We start from the raw sequence: 18,319 nt of genomic DNA, 5'->3' as shown, positions 1-18,319 counted from the left end.
AGGAGGGAGTGAAAATAGACACACAACAAAAAGTGTACTCAAGGGTGGGGGGGGGACACTAAATTCAAAATGTCAAAGAATAATACAAAAAACTAAAACCCATAAAAAGTTAGTGACTTAAGAAGAATGAATAGAAATAGTAGTAGTAAGAAGAAGTAACTCTAATAATACAAAACAAATAAAGTTGTCAGAGGAGAAGAAGGACTTGGTCGGGGCTCATTGGGCGAGGGGCTCTGCATCGATGAGGAGGAGGTGTCGTTGCTCTCTCCCTCTCTCCCTCTCTCTCATCCCTCACTCCTCGCGGAGCTGCAGGCGGTAGCGCTGGTAACGGATCTGGAAGAAGAGCCTCTCTAGCGGCGAGCGGCTCATTCCGGGCAGCATGTAATCCTCGCTACCGCCGGTCCGCCGGAAGCCCAGCGACTCATACAACTTGTGGGCGGCCATCTTGACGGCGGTGGTTCCCAGGACGACGGCGGCGTAGTTGTTATGCATGGCAAACTCTAGCACGCGGCGCCCCAGCAACTTGGCGATGCCCTTGCCGCGGAAGTGCGAGTCCACCGACATGCGGCGCAGTTCCAGCGTGTTGTCGTCCTCCCGGCCCTGCGCCGCCACGATGCCGACCACCTGACCTTCCAGCACTGCCACCCAGAAACATGAGCCTAGAGGACCAGAGAGCCAAGTTAGACTCACATACACACAGTACACTCTCTCTCTCTCTCTCTCTCTCTCTCTCTCTCTCTCTCTCTCTCTCTCTCTCTCTCTCTCTCTCTCTCTCTCTCTCTCTCTCTCTCTCTCTCTCTCTCTCTCTCTCTCTCTCTCTCTCTCTCTCTCAAACACACACACACACACACACAGTGCACTCTCTCACACAAACACCAAACAACAACAACACAAATCTGACAGCATATACTTTACATGTAACCCCCAAACACCATCTGACCTGATGTGAAGGGGCTGAAGTGTCAGCCGGACCTACAGTATGACTGTCCATGGCTGTCTTTATCTGACCGCTGGTTGACTCAGTGTGACTCAGTGAAGGACTGAAGCAATAAGAAAATAAGAGTCTACAACAAGGCTACCCTAAAGCCCCCTACACTATTTGCCCTATAGCCCTCTACACTATAGCCCCTTACACTATTTGCCCTAAAGCCCCCTACACTATTTGCCCTATAGTCCCCTACACTATTTGCCCTAAAGCCCCCTACACTATTTGCCCTAAAGCCCCCTACACTATTTGCCCTAAAGCCCCCTACACTATTTGCCCTATAGTCCCCTACACTATTTGCCCTAAAGCCCCCTACACTATTTGCCCTAAAGCCCCCTACACTATTTGCCCTAAAGCCCCCTACACTATTTGCCCTATAGCCCCCTACACTATTTGCCCTAAAGCCCCCTACACTATTTGCCCTAAAGCCCCCTACACTATTTGCCCTATAGCCACCTACACTATAGCCCCTTACACTATTTGCCCTAAAGCCCCCTACACTGTTTGCCGTAAAGCCCCTTACACTATTTGCCCTAAAGCCCCCTACAAATCAAATGTATTTATAAAGCCCTTTTTACATCAGCAGATGTCACAAAGTGATTATACAGAAACCCAGCCTAAAACCCCAAACAGCAAGCAATGCAGATGTAGAAGCACATAATTTTTCTTAACCCCAAGAGCTCATTTAAAGCCAGCTAACACCAGCATTATACATCACAGACCTCAGAGCCTCTGGATGAGTGGATCAAATCATTTTTTGAATGACTGAAGGAGTGGGACGATTTTTGTTACGTTTTTTTATTTATTTGTGTGTGTGGATGAATTACTTTTTTCCCTTTTCCGTAATGGAATTTACTTTTTTAATGTTTTATTCACCCCTGTCCAGTTGGTGGCAGCAATACAGCATTAGTTGTGGCAAGTCATAAAACCTTGAAGAAGAAGAAGAAGAAGAAGAAGAAGAAGAAGAAGAAGAAGAAGAAGAAGAAGACGAAGACGAAGACGAAGACGAAGACGAAGAAAAAAATGGACAGTGGACTCCCATCTCCCCAACTATGGCCAGAACATCCTATCATTAAAGCCACAATCTGCAACATTTCCTTTTGTTTAATCAATGGTCATTTCAATGGATTATGCCTACAAGGTGGCAGCCAGGGCTGTTGAAATGGCAGATTGTGGCTTTAACCCGGCACTGCTGCTCATGTGTATCGGGATATCACACTAATGTCTGTCATAATTAAAAGTACAATCGTAGACTGAGCTGTCACTTAGCGTTAGAGCGTCGGTGAAAACTTCATAGTTTGGGCAAGGAGTTCTTCCAGACCATGTAACCTGATAAGAAACAACTCCAGGCCCTAGCCATAATATAAGACCAGTTGTATACTGTATTTATATTTTTGATGCTCCATAACTTTGTATTGTTAACATAACGTATTGTTTAGCAAGTCCAGGCCTGTCGTGTTTTTACCTGGGCAGAGAATCATGTTTGTCAGCATGGAAATTATTAGTTGTGTCATTGTGAGGACAAAGATGCCCTGTCTGTCTGTATATCTGTCTGTCTCTATCTGTCGCTGTTGTGATGTGAGAGTAGCACAGTACTGTACTATGTCTGTGTTGTAGCTATACAGTATCTACAGTGTCTACCATGTTGGAGATGTACAGAGAATGCTGGACAAGTTGTGTGTGTGTGTGTGTGTGTGTGTGTGTGTGTGTGTGTGTGTGTGTGTGTGTGTGTGTGTGTGTGTGTGTGTGTGTGTGTGTGTGTGTGTGTGTGTGTGGTTGTGTGTGTGTGTGTGTGTGTGTGTGTGTGTGGTTGTGTGTGTAGTGTGGATGACTGGCTTACTATATTCTCATTCTAATAAACCGACAGTCTCCTTAGTTTATCTGATTTGCAAACCCCTCCAAAATATGTGCTAGCCTATTTATATTAGATACAACAGTAAACAGTGCTGAAAATAGAATTGTAGTCCAGTACAGCACATGAATTTGTATTCAAATCCCATCTGGCAGAGAATTCTTACTTTTCCGTGACTGACAATGACTGACTGTCAGGAGAATATAAAACCTGTGTGTCCTTCTGCCGATGCTCACCTACACACACACACACTGACTCTGTCTCTCTGTCACACATGCACTCTCTCACACACACACGTCACGGAGCGAGTGGTGAAATTATGCTAATGCCCTGCTTGGACAATGTTATGAGGGATTTCAGGCCCCTGTGGGATTCAGTGGATTAATGATTGAATAAAACAACTTTCAGCTGTACTACAGCCGGGTCGCCGCGGTAACAAGTGTGCCGGCATGACATGTGGGCATCACAGGGAGGGTAGCTGCCCACAGCTGGGGAGGGTATTAGCAGGCAGCTAGATCTGCAAGCAGAGTGAACAGTGGGCTGGGATATTTTCCCATTTGACCTTTGACCGTGGTCATCATTGTGTGTGCTGAGTTCAGAGTGAGTCAGACAATGACTTTTTGGATTCTTGGACTTGGTCCAACTTGGAGGCTCTCCAGTGTTGACTCTCCCTGTCTGTAGTCACAATGCGGGAGAATGTTAGCTGGCTTTGGAATAGCTGCTCCGCTTTGGAAGGGGCAGATTCATTCAAATTACAGTGTAATGTGTCAGCGTTTTTAGGGTTGGGGTCAATTCCATTTCAGTTCCAGTCAATTCAAGAAGTATACTGAAATTCCAATTCTCTTTTGGTTTTTGGTTTACTTTCTGAATTGAAATGGAATTGACCCCAACCCTGGTCTTCAGTTGTCGCTAACTATTGTTTTATCTCAGAAGAGAGAGATAAGAGCAGAGATGTGAGGTACTGAGAGGAAGGAGGGGGGATACTAAGAGGAGGGGGGAGGTAGGAGGGGGGTACAAAAAGGAATGAGGAGGTAGGAGGGGGTACTAAGAGGAAGGGGGCGGTAGGAGGGGAGGTACTAAGAGGAAGGGAGCGGTAGGAGGGGAGGTACTAAGAGGAAGGGGGTGGTAGGAGGGGAGGTACTAAGAGGAAGGGGGCGGTAGGAGGGGAGTTACTAAGAGGAAGGGGGCGGTAGGAGGGGAGGTACTAAGAGGAAGGGGGCGGTAGGAGGGGAGGTACTAAGAGGAAGGGGGCGGTAGGAGGAGGGGTACTAAGAGGAAGGGGGCGGTAGGAGGGGAGGTACTAAGAGGAAGGGGGCGGTAGGAGGGGAGGTACTAAGAGGAAGGGGGCGGTAGGAGGAGGGGTACTAAGAGGCAGGGGGCGGTAGGAGGGGGGTACTAAGAGGAAGGGGGCGGTAGGAGGGGGGTACTAAGAGGAAGGGGGCGGTAGGAGGGGGGCACTAAGAGGAAGGGGGCGGTAGGAGGAGGGGTACTAAGAGGCAGGGGGCGGTAGGAGAAGGGAGGTAGGGGGAGGGAGAGGTAGGAGGTAGGAGGGAAAGGTAGGAGGTGGGAGAGGAGGTAGGAGGGGAAAGGTAGGACATGGGGGGGGGGGGGGGGGGGGGGTTAGGGGTTGCAGAGCCTGTGCCAACAGTCAGGGTTATAGAATTCAGGGAACTTTCCTGGTTTCCAGAAATCCTGTTTGGAGGATTGCTGCTTATTCCCTTATTCCCGGTATTTTGCAACCCTATTCAGGACAGGATGGAACAACCAATAATAATAATTATCATTATTATTTAGATGGCGGTACTCAGGACAGGTAGGAGGGGATAGGTAGGAGAGGGGTGGGGGGAGGGGGTGGGGCGTCCATGCCTCTGAAGCTGAAGCCCTCCCCACCATCTGTCAGAGCAGAGACTGTGCCAACAGACAGGACAGGACAACCAGGCACGCCAGCCCAGGCCGTGTGTGTGTGTGTGTGTGTGTGTGTGTGCGTGTGTGTGTGTAAAATACACACCACTTTGGTGTTGCTGTAACTACAGATAAAAAAATGTCATTAATAGATTAATAATGGTTCATATGTGAATAGGATATTAGATACTGTTTAAGATGCACTCTCAAACCTTTGTATAATTTCAGCCAGTAGTTTTGAAAGAGGTGCTCATGAGCCAAAAGTGGTCCCCGTTTTTTGTGTCCTACGTCATCAAATTGTGTACTACGTCATCCATTTTGTATTATATGTTACGTCCTGCAAATTATTATTATCATAATTGTTATATATTTTTGCAATTTGTATGATATGTTACGAATACAATTCGTACTATATGTTATGAATTTGTTGTGCTTAAGATCCTGGAGTGCATCTTTAAGATGTGCCTTGTATATACTAGCGATTAATGTTTTGCAAATGACACCCTATTCCCTATATAGTAAGATGTGCCTTGTATATACTAGCGATTAATGTTTTGCAAATGACACCCTATTCCCTATATAGTGCACTACTTTTGACCAGGGCCCATAGGGTGCCATTTGAGACGCAGCCATAGTCTCTGGTAAAGGCTCAGAGGGATCCCACAGTATTAATCCCTAAGCTGCTGGTTGCATGGCTCAAGAAGCGCCATCCGGTTTATTTGACTTCATTACGATTAAATTGAACATATTTAGAGAAGCTCAATACCACTAAGCTGTCATGATCTCTGTAGGGGAGGTCACTAACTGCAGAAAGAGCCAACTGACATTTTCAAACTCTTCTTGACCCAGTCTGTAATACCTACATGTTTCAAGCAGACCACCATAGACCCTGTGCCCAAGAACCTGGATCCTGGACTTCCTGACAGGCCGCCCCCAGGTGGTGAGGGTAGGCATCTGCCACACTGACCCTTAACACAGGGGCCACTCAGGGGTTCGTGCTTAGTCCCCTTCTCTAGTCTGGAACCAACAGGACCCTGAACAGCTTCTACCCCAAGCCATAAGACTGCTAAATAATTAGTCCGGGTAGCTATTGGTTAACTATTTAACTATTTGCATTGACCCTTCTTGCATTTTTGACTCATCACATATGTTGCTGCTACTGTTTATTATCTATCCTGATGCCTAGTCACTTTATACCTACCTATATGTACATATCTACCTCAATTACCTCCTACCTCTGCACATCGACTTGGTACTGGTACCCTGTGCATATAGCCAAGTTATCATTACTCATTGTGAATTTATTCCTCATGTTATTATTTTTCTATTTTCTCAATTTTCTCTCTCTGCATTGTTGGGAAGGGCCCGTAAGCATTTCACTGTTAGTCTACACCTGTTGTTTACGAAGCATGTGATGAATACAATTTGATTTGATTTGATAGGATCAGAGAAAGGAGGAGAGAAGACAGAGAAGACAGAGAGAAGACAGAGAGAGAATGCAGAAAGAGAGAAGACAGAGCGAGAGGACACAGAGAGAGAAGACACAGAGAGAGAAGGCAGAGAGAGAAGACAGAGAAGACAGAGAGAGAGAGAAGACAGAGAGAAGGCAGAGAGAGAGAAGACAGAGAGAGAGAAGACAGAGAGAGGGGGGGGCAGAGAGAGAAGACAGAGAGAGAAGACAGAGAGAAGACAGAGAAAGAGAGAAGACAGAGAGAGAGAAGACAGAGAGAGAGAAGACAGAGAGAGAAGGCAGAGAGAGAGAAGGCAGAGAGAGAAGACAGAGAGAGAGAAGGCAGAGAGAGAAGACAGAGAGAGAAGGCAGAGAGAGAAGGTAGAGAAGACAGAGAGAGAAGACAGAGAGAGCGAGAAGACAGAGAGAGAAGGGGGGTTGGAGGAGAAGAGAGAGTACCCATCGGCTCACCTGTGTGAGACAAGTGGTGGAGTCTAGCATTCTACCTGGCGGGGGGTCAGAGAAACTCTGAAGCGAGCCTCAACTTCCTCCTTCTCACTCCCTATTCTCCTCCTCCTCCTATGAGAAACAGCGGCTCTGAGAAGAAGGGATCTGCTGGTTAAGAGTCAGACATGGAGAACTAGGAGCTAGCTAGACCAGAGAGAGGGATCATAGGACACTGGTAGATGGGATGGGAGTAGGCAATAGGGTGTGGGGGTAGAGAAGGGAGCTGATCTATCATAGCCCGGGGTTGGGTCATAGCCCGGGGTTGGGTTGAACCAAGCTGAGAGGACTCTACCAGGGCAGTAAAGATGAATCGAAGGAGGAGAGAGCTATTACAAGGGCTTTAAACACTCTATTTCATTTGTAAATGTGACTGATTTTTTCTTCTAACTGCTATAGGAAAATAATATGCTTCCTGCCATGCGTGTGCGTTGGTAGGAGACAGTGTTGAATATGGTGTGATGTTATGATATGACTATGATATGATATGACTATGAAATTACAAATAATTAAAGAGCAGCAGTAAAATAAAATAACAGTAGGGAGGCTATACACAGGGAGTACCGGTACAGAGTCAATGTGCAGGGGCACCGGTTAGTCGAGGTAATTTAGGTAATATTTACATGTGGGTAGAGTTCAAGTGACTATGCATAGATACTAAACAGAGTAGCAGCAGCGTAAAAGAGGGGGTGGGGTGGGGGGGGGGGGGGGGGGACAATGCAAATAGTCCGGGTAGCCATGATTAGCTATTCAGGAGTCTTATGGCTTCGGGGTAGAAGCTGTTGAGAAGCCTTTCGGACCTAGACTTGGCGCTCCGGTACCGCTTGCCGTGCGGTAGCAGAGAGAACAGTCTATGACTAGGGTGGCTGGAGTCTTTGACAATTTTTAGAGCCTTCCTCTGACACTGCCTGGTATAGAGGTCCTGGATGGCAGGAAGCTTGGCCCCAGTGATGTACTGGGCCGTACGCACTACCCTCTGTAGTGCCTTGCAGTCGGAGGCAGAGCAGTTGCCATACCAGGCGGTGATGCAAACAGTCAGGATGCTCTCGATGGTGCAGCTGTATAACTTTTTGAGGATCTGAGGACCCATGCAGTCTCCTGAGGGGGAATAGGCTTTGTCGTGCCCGCTTCACGACTGTCTTGGTGTGTTTGGACCATGATAGTTTGTTGGTGATGTGGACACCAAGGAACTTGAAGCTCTTAACCTGTTCCACTACAGCCCCGTCGATGAGAATGGGGGCGTGCTCAGTCCTCTTTTTTTACCTGTAGTCCACAATCATCTCCTTTGTCTTGATCATGTTGAGGGAGAGGTTGTTATCCTGGCACCACACGGCCAGGTCTCTGACCTCCTCCCTATAGGCTCTCATCGTTGTCGGTGATCAGGCCTACCACTGTTGTGTCGTCTGCAAACTTAATGATGGTGTTGGAGTTGTGCCTGGCCATGCAGTCATGGGTGAACAGGGAGTATAGGAGGGGACTGAGCACGCACCCCTGAGAGGCCCCCGTGTTGAGGATCAGCGTGGCAGACGTGTTGTTACCTACCCTTACCACCTTGGGGCGGCCCGTCAGGAAGTCCAGGATCCAGTTGCAGAAGGAGGTGTTTAGTCCCAGGGTCCTTAGCTTAGTGATGAGCTTTGAGGGCACTATGGTGTTGAACGCTGAGCTGTAGTCAATGAGTGTCTAACGGTCAAGGTGTTGGTTTTTCCCACAGTAGACCAGGGAATGAGTTTATTAGGGTATCTGTGGGTATAGGATGGGACTCCCCCCCCAGTCACAGACCCTTTCCCCCCAGGTGGCTTTCTCCTTCCCCTGGGAACAAAGAGCATGCTGGGAATATGGATCTGCCTGACATCTATACAACACACATCATTGTTTTGTCCCCATGTCACCCTGACAGATGAGACCAGGCGCACACACACATGCTGACATACGCACATCTATGTACACATACAACCATATGCACACTTCTCACACACAAACACACAACATATGCGGAACCATTAATTAAACATGAATAGTTAACATGGCTAAACACACGCCCATCTCAAGAAGACCTAAAAGCTCCAGCATATCTGCCATACACACTTACCGGTGCCCTGTCATTCCTCACACACATTACCCCTGGTATGTTACACACACACACCCTGCCCTCTCCATTACAGCTCCATTAGCTCTGAGACAGTGTAGGAGCATTAATCACAAAGGAGGCTGCAGCACTGGCCTTTTCCCATTAGTTTTACTGCCCTGGCGGTCTCATCACTCACACTGTTGTGTGTGTGTGTGTGTGTGTGTGTGTGTGTGTGTGTGTGTGTGTGTGCACATGCCCAACTCAGGTCCTCTCACTGCTACAGTCAAAGGGTCAGAGGATTCGTAAAAAGTCCCTTCCTACCTCCTCTTCTTTAAATCACTAACCAAAAACCTCGCTGTTAACGTCTAAGATGTTGTAAGGCAGAGGAAGAAGTGCTTTTATCTGTGTCTCACCCACTCGCTCATAAAGATCAGACCACATGATTGGTTACCCATTAAAGATTGGATCACATGATTGGTCACCTGGGAGTAAAGTGTTTAGAAACAATAATTTTTTTACATCTCATTCTGCCTCTTGTTGGGTCCATTGTTCTTTACCAGTATCGATTAAAAACCTTTTTTTTGAGAAGCGCTTTTGCAGTGCACGTATTTTTTGGGTGTGTACTTTGAATGAATAAGATGCTTACTGAAATTTGCTATGAAGTTAGTAGAGATTAAACTCAGTGACATTTAGTTAGATTGATACCCCTCTTAGATGGACAATCAAGAATGTACTAAAACTGGGATGAAACTATTTATTATCTCTCTCTCTCTCTCTCTCTCTCTCTCTCTCTCTCTCTCTCTCTCTTCTCTCCTCTCTCTCTCTCTCTCTCTCTCTCTCTCTCTCTCTCCTCTCTCTCTCTCTCTCTCTCTCTCTCCATGTGACGTCTAACCCAATTGCTATATGCTACCCAGCAACCCCTATCAGCACACACACACAGGCGCACACTCAAATATAGCCTAGGCCGTGGAGCAAACCTTCCCCCATATTAAAAAAAAAAAAGTTTAGTCATTTAGCAGACACTCTTATCCAGAGCGACTGAGTGCATACATTCTTTTTTATTTTAATTTTTCATACTGGCCCCCCGTGGGAATCGAACCCACAACCCTGGCATTGCAAACGCCATGCTCTACCAACTGAGCTACATCCCCCTGCCGGCCATTCCCTACCCCTACCCTGGACGACGCTAGGCCAATTGTGCGCCGCCCCATGGGTCTCCCGGTCACGGCCAGCTACGACAGAGCCTGGATTCGAACCAGGATCTCTAGTGGCACAGCTACCTTAGACCACTGCTCCCATTTTCTACCTTGCCCTCTCTCTCTCTCTCTCTCTCTCTCTCTCTCTCTCTCTCTCTCTCTCACTCTCTCTCATCTCTCTCTCTCTCTCTCTCTCTCTCTCTCTCTCTCTCTCTCTCTCTCTCTCTCTCTCTCTCTCATCTCTCTCTCTCTCATCTCTCTCTCTCTCTCTCTCTCTCTCTCTCTCTCTCTCTGTCTCTCTCTCTCTCTCTCAGCAGAGCTATAATAAGCAGCAGGTACAGTGAGTGACAGTAGTGAAGTATCTGCACCCACTAACCCCCCCAGAACAGAGTGAGATCACCGTCATTAGCAGGGAAGTGAATAGGGGCTAACAAACAGGTAGACTGCATCCCAAATGGCACTCTGTTCCCTACATAGTAGGCCTATAGGGCTCTGGTCAAAAGTAGTGCACTACAGTGAGGGAAAAAAGTATTTGATCCCCTGCTGATTTTGTACGTTTGCCCACTGACAAAGAAATGATCAGTCTATACTTTTAATGGTAGGTTTATTTGAACAGTGAGAGACAGAATAACAACAAAAAATCCAGAAAAACACATGTCAAAAATGTTATAAATTGATTTTCATTTTAATGAGGGAAATAAGTATTTGACCCCCTCTCAATCAGATAGATTTCTGGCTCCCATGTGTCTTTTATACAGGTAATGAGCTGAGATTAGGAGCACACTCTTAAAGGGAGTGCTCCTAATCTCAGCTTGTTACCTGTATAAAAGACACCTGTCCACAAAAACAATCAATCAATCAGATTCCAAACTCTCCACCATGGCCAAGACCAAAGAGCTCTCCAAGGATGTCAGGGACAAGATTGTAGACCTACACAAGGCTGGAATGGGTTACAAGACCATCGCCAAGCAGCTTGGTGAGAAGGTGACAACATTTGGTGTGATATTCGCAAATGGAAGAAACACAAAAGAACTGTCAATCTCCCTCGGCCTGGGGCTCCATGCAAGATCTCACCTCGTGGAGTTGCAATGATCATGAGAACGGTGCGGAATCAGCCCAGAACTACACAGGAGGATCTTGTCAATGATCTCAAGGCAGCTGGGACCATAGTCACCAAGAAAACAATTGGTAACACACTACGCCGTTAAGGACTGAAATCCTGCAGCGCCCGCAAGGTCCCCCTGCTCAAGAAAGCACATATACAGGCCCGTCTGAAGTTTGCAATGAACATCTGAATGATTCAGAGGAGAACTGGGTGAAAGTGTTGTGGTCAGATGAGACCAAAATCGAGCTCTTTGGCATCAACTCAACTCGCCGTGTTTGGAGGAGGAGGAATGCTGCCTATGGCCCCAAGAACACCATCACCACCGTCAAACATGGAGGTGAAAACATTATGCTTTGGGGGTGTTTTTCTGCTAAGGGGACAGGACAACTTCACCGCATCAAAGGGACGATGGACGGGGCCATGTACCGTCAAATCTTGGGTGAGAACCTCCTTCCCTCAGCCAGGGCATTGAAAATGGGTCGTGGATGGGTATTCCCAGCATGACAATGACCCAAAACACATGGCCAAGGCAACAAAGGAGTGGCTCAAGAAGAAGCACATTAAAGTCCTGGTGTGGCCTAGCCAGTCTCCAGACATTAATCCCATAGAAAATCTGTGGAGGGAGCTGAAGGTTCGAGTTGCCAAACGTCAGCCTCGAAACCTTAATGACTTGGAGAAGATCTGCAAAGAGGAGTGAAACAAAATGCCTCCTGAGATGTGTGCAAACCTGGTGGCCAACTACAAGAAACGTCTGACCTCTGTGATTGCCAACAAGGGTTTTGCCACCAAGTACTAGTCATGTTTTGCAGAGGGGTCAAATACTTATTTCCCTCGTTAAAATGCAAATAAAATTATAACATTTTTGACATGCGTTTTTCTGGATTTTTTTTGTTGTTATTCTGTCTCTCACTGTTCAAATAAACCTACCACTAAAATGATAGACTGATCATGTCTTTGTCAGTGGGCAAATGTACAAAATCAGCAGGGGATCAAATACTTTTTTCCCTCACTGTATATAGGGAATAGTGTGCCATTTGGGATGCGGCCGTAGACTGCTCTGTCTAGGCAGGACCCTGTATGGGACAGGCTCTGACCCAGACTGAGATATGAGGACAACAACCCATCTGGCCACTGTTATCACTGCCCTGGGGCCCAGGAATCAGGTGGCTGTAACTGTGGAGTCACCTTGGCCCATCTACCTATGTACTGTGTGGAGCAGACTAGATACCTTCACTGTAGAGAGCAAGGTTTGAGTGAGTCCCAAATGGCACCCTATTCCCTACATAGTGCACTACTTTTGACCAGAGCACAATGAGCCTTGGTCAAATGTAATGCACTATATAGGGAATAGGGTGCCATTTGGGATTGAGCCCAAGCTTCATAATGTTGAAGTTAGGAGCTTGGTTTTGCCATGTGCCGAATCACGCCCCTCGCTATGTCTTGTATTTTTTATTTTTTATTTTTTTACCTTTATTTAACCAGGTAAGCCAGTTGAGAACAAGTTCTCATTTACAACTGCGACCTGGCCAAGATAAAGCAAAGCAGTGCGATAAAAACAACAACACAGAGTTACATATGGGGTAAAAAAAGCATAAAGTCAAAAAATACAACAGAAAATATATATACAGTATGTGCAAATGTAGCAAGTTATGGTATAACAACAAGGGCTGCGGGGGTACGTGCTACGCCACTGCTTATAACTACCTATAAGTTAATTATCTAAGATGTGACAAATCAATTATCTCCAGCTCAGGGCTCCAGCTATGCATTTGGTTTGCTAACTTGCTAGCTAAGTGGCTAGATGGCAAGATCAAGCTTCTTGGTTACATTGAAATTAGTTTATGTTCGCTTGCGCATGTTAGCATTTAGCTAGCATCCGCTATGGGAATTCGCTAGTAATTTATTAGCATTTGTTGGGACCAATGTTCACTCTAAGCTGCGTGTGTGCGCGGCCACGCACCTCCTCCAGGACTGCCGCGCAGAAGACATGCCAGGCTACGCAGAGATGCAAGAGATTGAACTTCACTGAGTTTGCCCCATTAGTTTGCACTGTATAGGTCAACGTTTTTTCTGTGATCTAATCAACATGATATCTGCCCCTTTTCAAACCGAAACAAATCTAACTTTGCAAGCTTGAGTCTGTGATTTTGCTGTAGGCAGAGCCAGAGCGCAATGGAGTAGAATTATGTTGGCCTGGGTAGCCCACTAGCGGTCTTTCAGTCACCGGTGAGTGAATATGCTTTTCAGATCAGTTCAGATCAGAGCCTTGCATGTGCACATTTGTTGATATTCTTTGCTAGTTAGCGAGTTACTAGCCCAGTTATATATAAGTATAGGTCAGCAATGGGGAGTTACTGCTTCCTACAAGATCACAAAACGTGTAGGCAACATTTCAAGCTGTCTTTGAAAAGCCAGTCAGGTAAAAATATTATGTCTTAATTAAAGGGGCAGGCTTGAATATGCAAATAAGCAAATAGGCAGAGGGGTAGCCTACATTGTCTAATTCTCTGTATGGTAATTATTTTTATATTGTGAAGTGGTTTCTTGCATCATACAACACAATACAATGCAATTTACAGTCACCTATTTGGCCCATGGTGTTACAGACCAAGAAAAAAAGTATTAATTAATGTCAAATCCTTCATAATGTAAAAACTTTTTTTTAAAGTCTCAAGCAATGTAGGCCTGCATTGAATACATATATAGGCTACTGTAGGCTATATCATAGACATCAAAAGCTATTTCCATGTGAAAATGTTATGGGATTTGCTCCATAGTTTTTTTTTGGTAGGCCTACATTATGCTCAAATAGCCACAATAGTCTATTGGCTACTGTCTAAAACTGCAAGGGTTCAGCCTCAGTGTTGACTGTAAACGTGCTGGAAGTTGCACAAAATTCTCACAATGTTCAGGTTTCCACTCAAAATACCTAACATTTTCTCAGTGCCCCCCAACATTAGAAGGAACATTGGTTGGGACCCCAACAAACGTTTATGTTTGGAAAGAAAAAGCGCCCCCTGTGTGCACTGACATTAATACCATATACCCTGGTATGGTACAGGAACGTTATGAAGGTATGAAAATCTGGATACCGCCAGACCCTACATGGTATAGACTACAGAAGAGTGGTGTATTTGTACAGGGCAGTGAAAGTGGATGGATTGATTTGTTGATTAATTAAACAGCATTTATCGATTTGTTGATTAATTAAACAGCATTTATCGATTGGTCGATTAGTGAAACAGCCTTTATCGATTGGTCGATTAGTGAAACAGCCATTATCGATTGGTTGATTAATAAAACAGCATTTATCGATTGGTTGATTAATGAAACACCCTTTATCGATTGGTTGATTAATGAAACAGCCTTTTTCGATTGGTCGATAATACCACAAGAAAAACTCATGCTGGTAGAATTAATGTCCTGCTCTTTTGATGTTAAGAATCCCTAGTTAAGCCAACACCCCCATGCCCCTATTGTTCCTGGTATGTCCTATGCACGCACGCACACACACACACAGACACACACACCTACAAGCTGAGCAGAGGGCTGAGGTAACAGATGGCTTTTTGTGACAGTGGGACAAGTAAATGCATGCACCCACATTCTAGTGATGAGGGGGAAAATCGATCCAGTTACATATCGGGATATTATTTCTGACGATATATCGTATCGTTTTGACAATATCGCAATATTATTTTTGTCATATTGGCTGCAGTATTGTTCCTTCATAGTTTGTTCTCCATCTTCTTTTTAAATAGGGAGCCAATTTATTTTCAACACTTTTATTTCCATGACTGATCAAAACTCGTTTTCTCATGGCTCTCTCTTGTCCCTCTGCAGCAGACATATGGTGAGCAATATTTTTGGAACATCGACACGCAATAAAATCACAGAATCTAATCGCAATACATGTAGAATCGTGAGAATCATGACAATCGCAATACATATCGTATCAGCACCTAAGTATCGCAATAATATCAATTCCCAGCCCTAACACATTCACACATATACACACACTGAAGAGGAGATAAGGGTATTGATCTGTCCCTAGCCAGTTGAGACTGTGTGTGTGTGTGATTGTGTATGCACTGGATAATGGAGGCTAGCGGACACAATGTCAGAGAGAAGGGGAAAATCAATTAAAGGCTAATCAAACGCCTGCCTTTTAGGAGATTCACAAATAACTGACAATTGACCCCAAGATGTAGGGTAGAGGTGGATAAAAGTGTGTATGTGTGTGTGTGTGTGTGTGTGTGTGTGTGTGTGTGTGTGTGTGTGTGTGTGTGTGTGTGTGTGTGTGTGTGTGTGTGTGTGTGTGTGCCTGCATGTGAGAGAGAGAGAGAGAGAGAGAGAGAGAGAGAGAGAGAGAGAGAGAGAGAGAGAGAGAGAGAGAGAGAGAGAGAGAGAGGGAAAGAGAGAGTGAGAGAGAACATTTTGATTTGAGAAAAAGTGATTTGATTATAGCCTAAAGTTTTGGAACGGAACAAGGAGGAAGTGTGTCACAGCTCACTTCTTCTTATCAGAATCGAAGTGTTTTGGATCATGGGAGATTGATTGATTTTCCTAATTAGGGACTGATGTAGTTGAGGAAATCCACTCCAATGAGGCTTGGAAGACACAGAGTGCACCAACTGCTGCAGAAAGTCTATCAGCAGTTTCCTCATCACAATCAATACACCCAGTAGTGTGGCTTGCCCTGAACCCTCCCTCAGTAACTAAGTGGAGCGAGTCGCCCTGCATACTTAACAAGCAGGCAGACTGCCTCTGTCTTTGAACACACATCAGCGTCCCAAATTGCACCCTATTCCCTACATAGTGCACTACTTTTTGCCAGGGCCCATTGGTCTGTGGATTAACATTATATACAACAGATTAGGCCTATTTCATTTTCACATTATATTCAGTATATAGTTTGTGTGTTGTGTCCAATCGCCCCCTCCCCCTCTTACCTGTAGGTTTCATGTAATACTCCCCGATGTCCGCCATGTCAGTGTGCAGCGCGCAGGCCAGATAGTTGTGGATAACTTTGTGGCTGTAGAAGTAGCGCGCGCCCATGAGAACAAACGGCACGCAGCAGGTCAGCACGAGGGATTTGGTCACAACAAAGCACATCACTATGGAGATAAGGAAGAAAAATAAACGATACCTGTCAGAAAAAAGAATCAAATGTTGGATTTTGGCGGAAGTCACACACATAACCAAACAGTGACATTCCAAAAATAAGTATATGTTGCTGCTTCAAAATAAGATCAGTCCCTAATATCACACATATAATATAGAGAAAATAATTGAAAAATATCACAAAACATCACATTACATCCTATGTTGAGTATGTATTTCTTTGACTGGATGCAAATGTAAGTGTATACACATAGCCTAGATATCCTACACATCCAATAGCCTATCAATATCATCTCAGACTCTGGTCCATTTACTACAGTCAGTGCTTTTTGGAGTAGCCTATTTCTCTGATTTGGCAGCACGGTGGCGCCAGAGTGAAACCCACCACACAGACAGGCTGTGCAGCGGCGTTGCATGTTATTATGTTGTCTGGTCTGACATGATGCAACCCTATTTTACTCCATTGCACCACGATATGGCGTGCTTACTGTCAACATTGTGCGCTTACTTTGTAGCGTCATGGTTCCAAATAATAGCATCATGTCCATATGATAGCCCACACCATTTTTCAGACAAAATTTCGACATATAGGCGATGTGAGTATGTTGGTTTTTACTGTTTAATCTGTATGGTACTTACCACGGTACAGATAAAGGAATGAGGTGTACATACATAGGTGATTTATTTTTATTTTTTATTAACATCTGCACTCGAATTATAAACAATGCCAGCATGCACACACGGCTGGTGGTGGTGGTGCGGCGCGTTGTGTGCACGTACAGTTAAAATGTGTGTATGATGGGAACTGGTGGGGTGCACGCACGCGCACACTGTGGGCCAATCCTCAAGTTCTATTCAATCATCCATTCATGCGTCCAACCCAACCGGCAATCGACTACATACTACATGCACCATGCGTTTTAGCCATGCCTTTGTGTTGCGGTTTGATGCGGTGCTGTAAGGCACATGAGCTACATGCCGGAATCGAGGAAAAGAGGACAACGAATTATCCATTGACACATACATTGATGCTCCAACAGATTATGGCATTCCTTCAACTGCATTTCAACTCACAACTTAAAAAAACATACTTTACAATCGTTGGTTTTCATGTGTTAGTATGGTTGGGTTATTCATCAAGAATGTATTTTACAATAATATTTTGCAAATAAATAGCCTACATTGGTAAAATGAAAAGCTTTTTTCAGTCCATAATGGCAACTTTAAACGAATTTCACTCCAGTAAATCGTTAGTATAGGCAGAATCGTCTCACTTACGTGTCAGAAGAGCATATAAGAATTGGGTTTGACTTTGCTGTAATATGCCTCTGAATGCCGTGTTGGGTATTCTCTCCATAATCCCCTCATAAAAGATGCGGCGCACTTCCACATGGTCGGTGCGCTCAAACTCGCGGATAAAAACCGTATCTTTCCTCACATCATTTTCCTCGAGAGGATTCGGTGCCGGTGTGGAAGAAGTCCACATTTGCGAGGAGGAAAGGATAATTGAATCTTTTTTTGTCCCTTGTATGGCATCGTGTTCATCCGCAACAATTTTTGTCTCGCAAACCATTTTTGGATACGAACAATGCATGCAACTGGCCTCAAAAATAACTTGAACCTTGGTAAGAATTGAAATGGGATACGATGCGTTTATAAATATGCAAATAAAAAAGACGGAGGGTGTTTCTGCTGCAACCCTGAGCGTTTCTGCACGACCAAGGGTTGCCGGACAGCACTAAGCGTATTTATAATGCGCCCTAGCGGATGCATTCAGATTCAGGGGCTGGTCCGCACAGCCCGCACATTGGCTCAGGCGCTGCTCCATTCGATTCTGATAGGCGGATAGAGACAAGAGAGAGGCACCCGGTTTAATTATTTTTAAAACCTTAACATTGCTCCTAGTGTGACGGCGAAATTCCACACATTCCACACATGTGTGTTTGAGGGGGACAGGGAGGGAGGACTTGCGTAAGGGTATTTCTGAACAGGTAGGCTAATGGGGCCCTTTGAAGCTCATCCCAAACAACCCGGCCTGCACTGGTGTACCTGCTGCGTTAGCTGCGCCAGATCCTCTCTTCAGTGATGACTGAAATTACACTTGCCAGAATGGATAAGACGCGTTCATACGAG

At 45.4% G+C, this 18,319-nt stretch overlaps 1 protein-coding gene across 1 annotated transcript; it reads right to left on the bottom strand.

Moving 5' to 3' along the window:
* Nucleotides 1-291: 291 nt before the first annotated feature.
* On the bottom strand, nt 292-17,780 carry LOC311112947 (N-acetylaspartate synthetase-like; the record flags this gene model as incomplete). The annotated part of the gene is made up of 3 exons (XM_084156084.1): nt 292-659; nt 16,015-16,179; nt 17,465-17,780. 3 exons carry the CDS (start codon nt 17,778-17,780, stop codon nt 292-294), a joined length of 849 nt encoding a protein of 282 aa, XP_084012210.1.
* Nucleotides 17,781-18,319: the final 539 nt, after the last annotated feature.

This window comes from Coregonus lavaretus (genome assembly GCF_964263955.1).
Source record: "Coregonus lavaretus genome assembly, chromosome: 39".
Taxonomy (NCBI): domain Eukaryota; kingdom Metazoa; phylum Chordata; class Actinopteri; order Salmoniformes; family Salmonidae; genus Coregonus; species Coregonus lavaretus.
The sequence above is the reverse complement of the archived record's forward strand: the minus strand, read 5'-3'. Positions and strand labels throughout refer to the sequence as shown.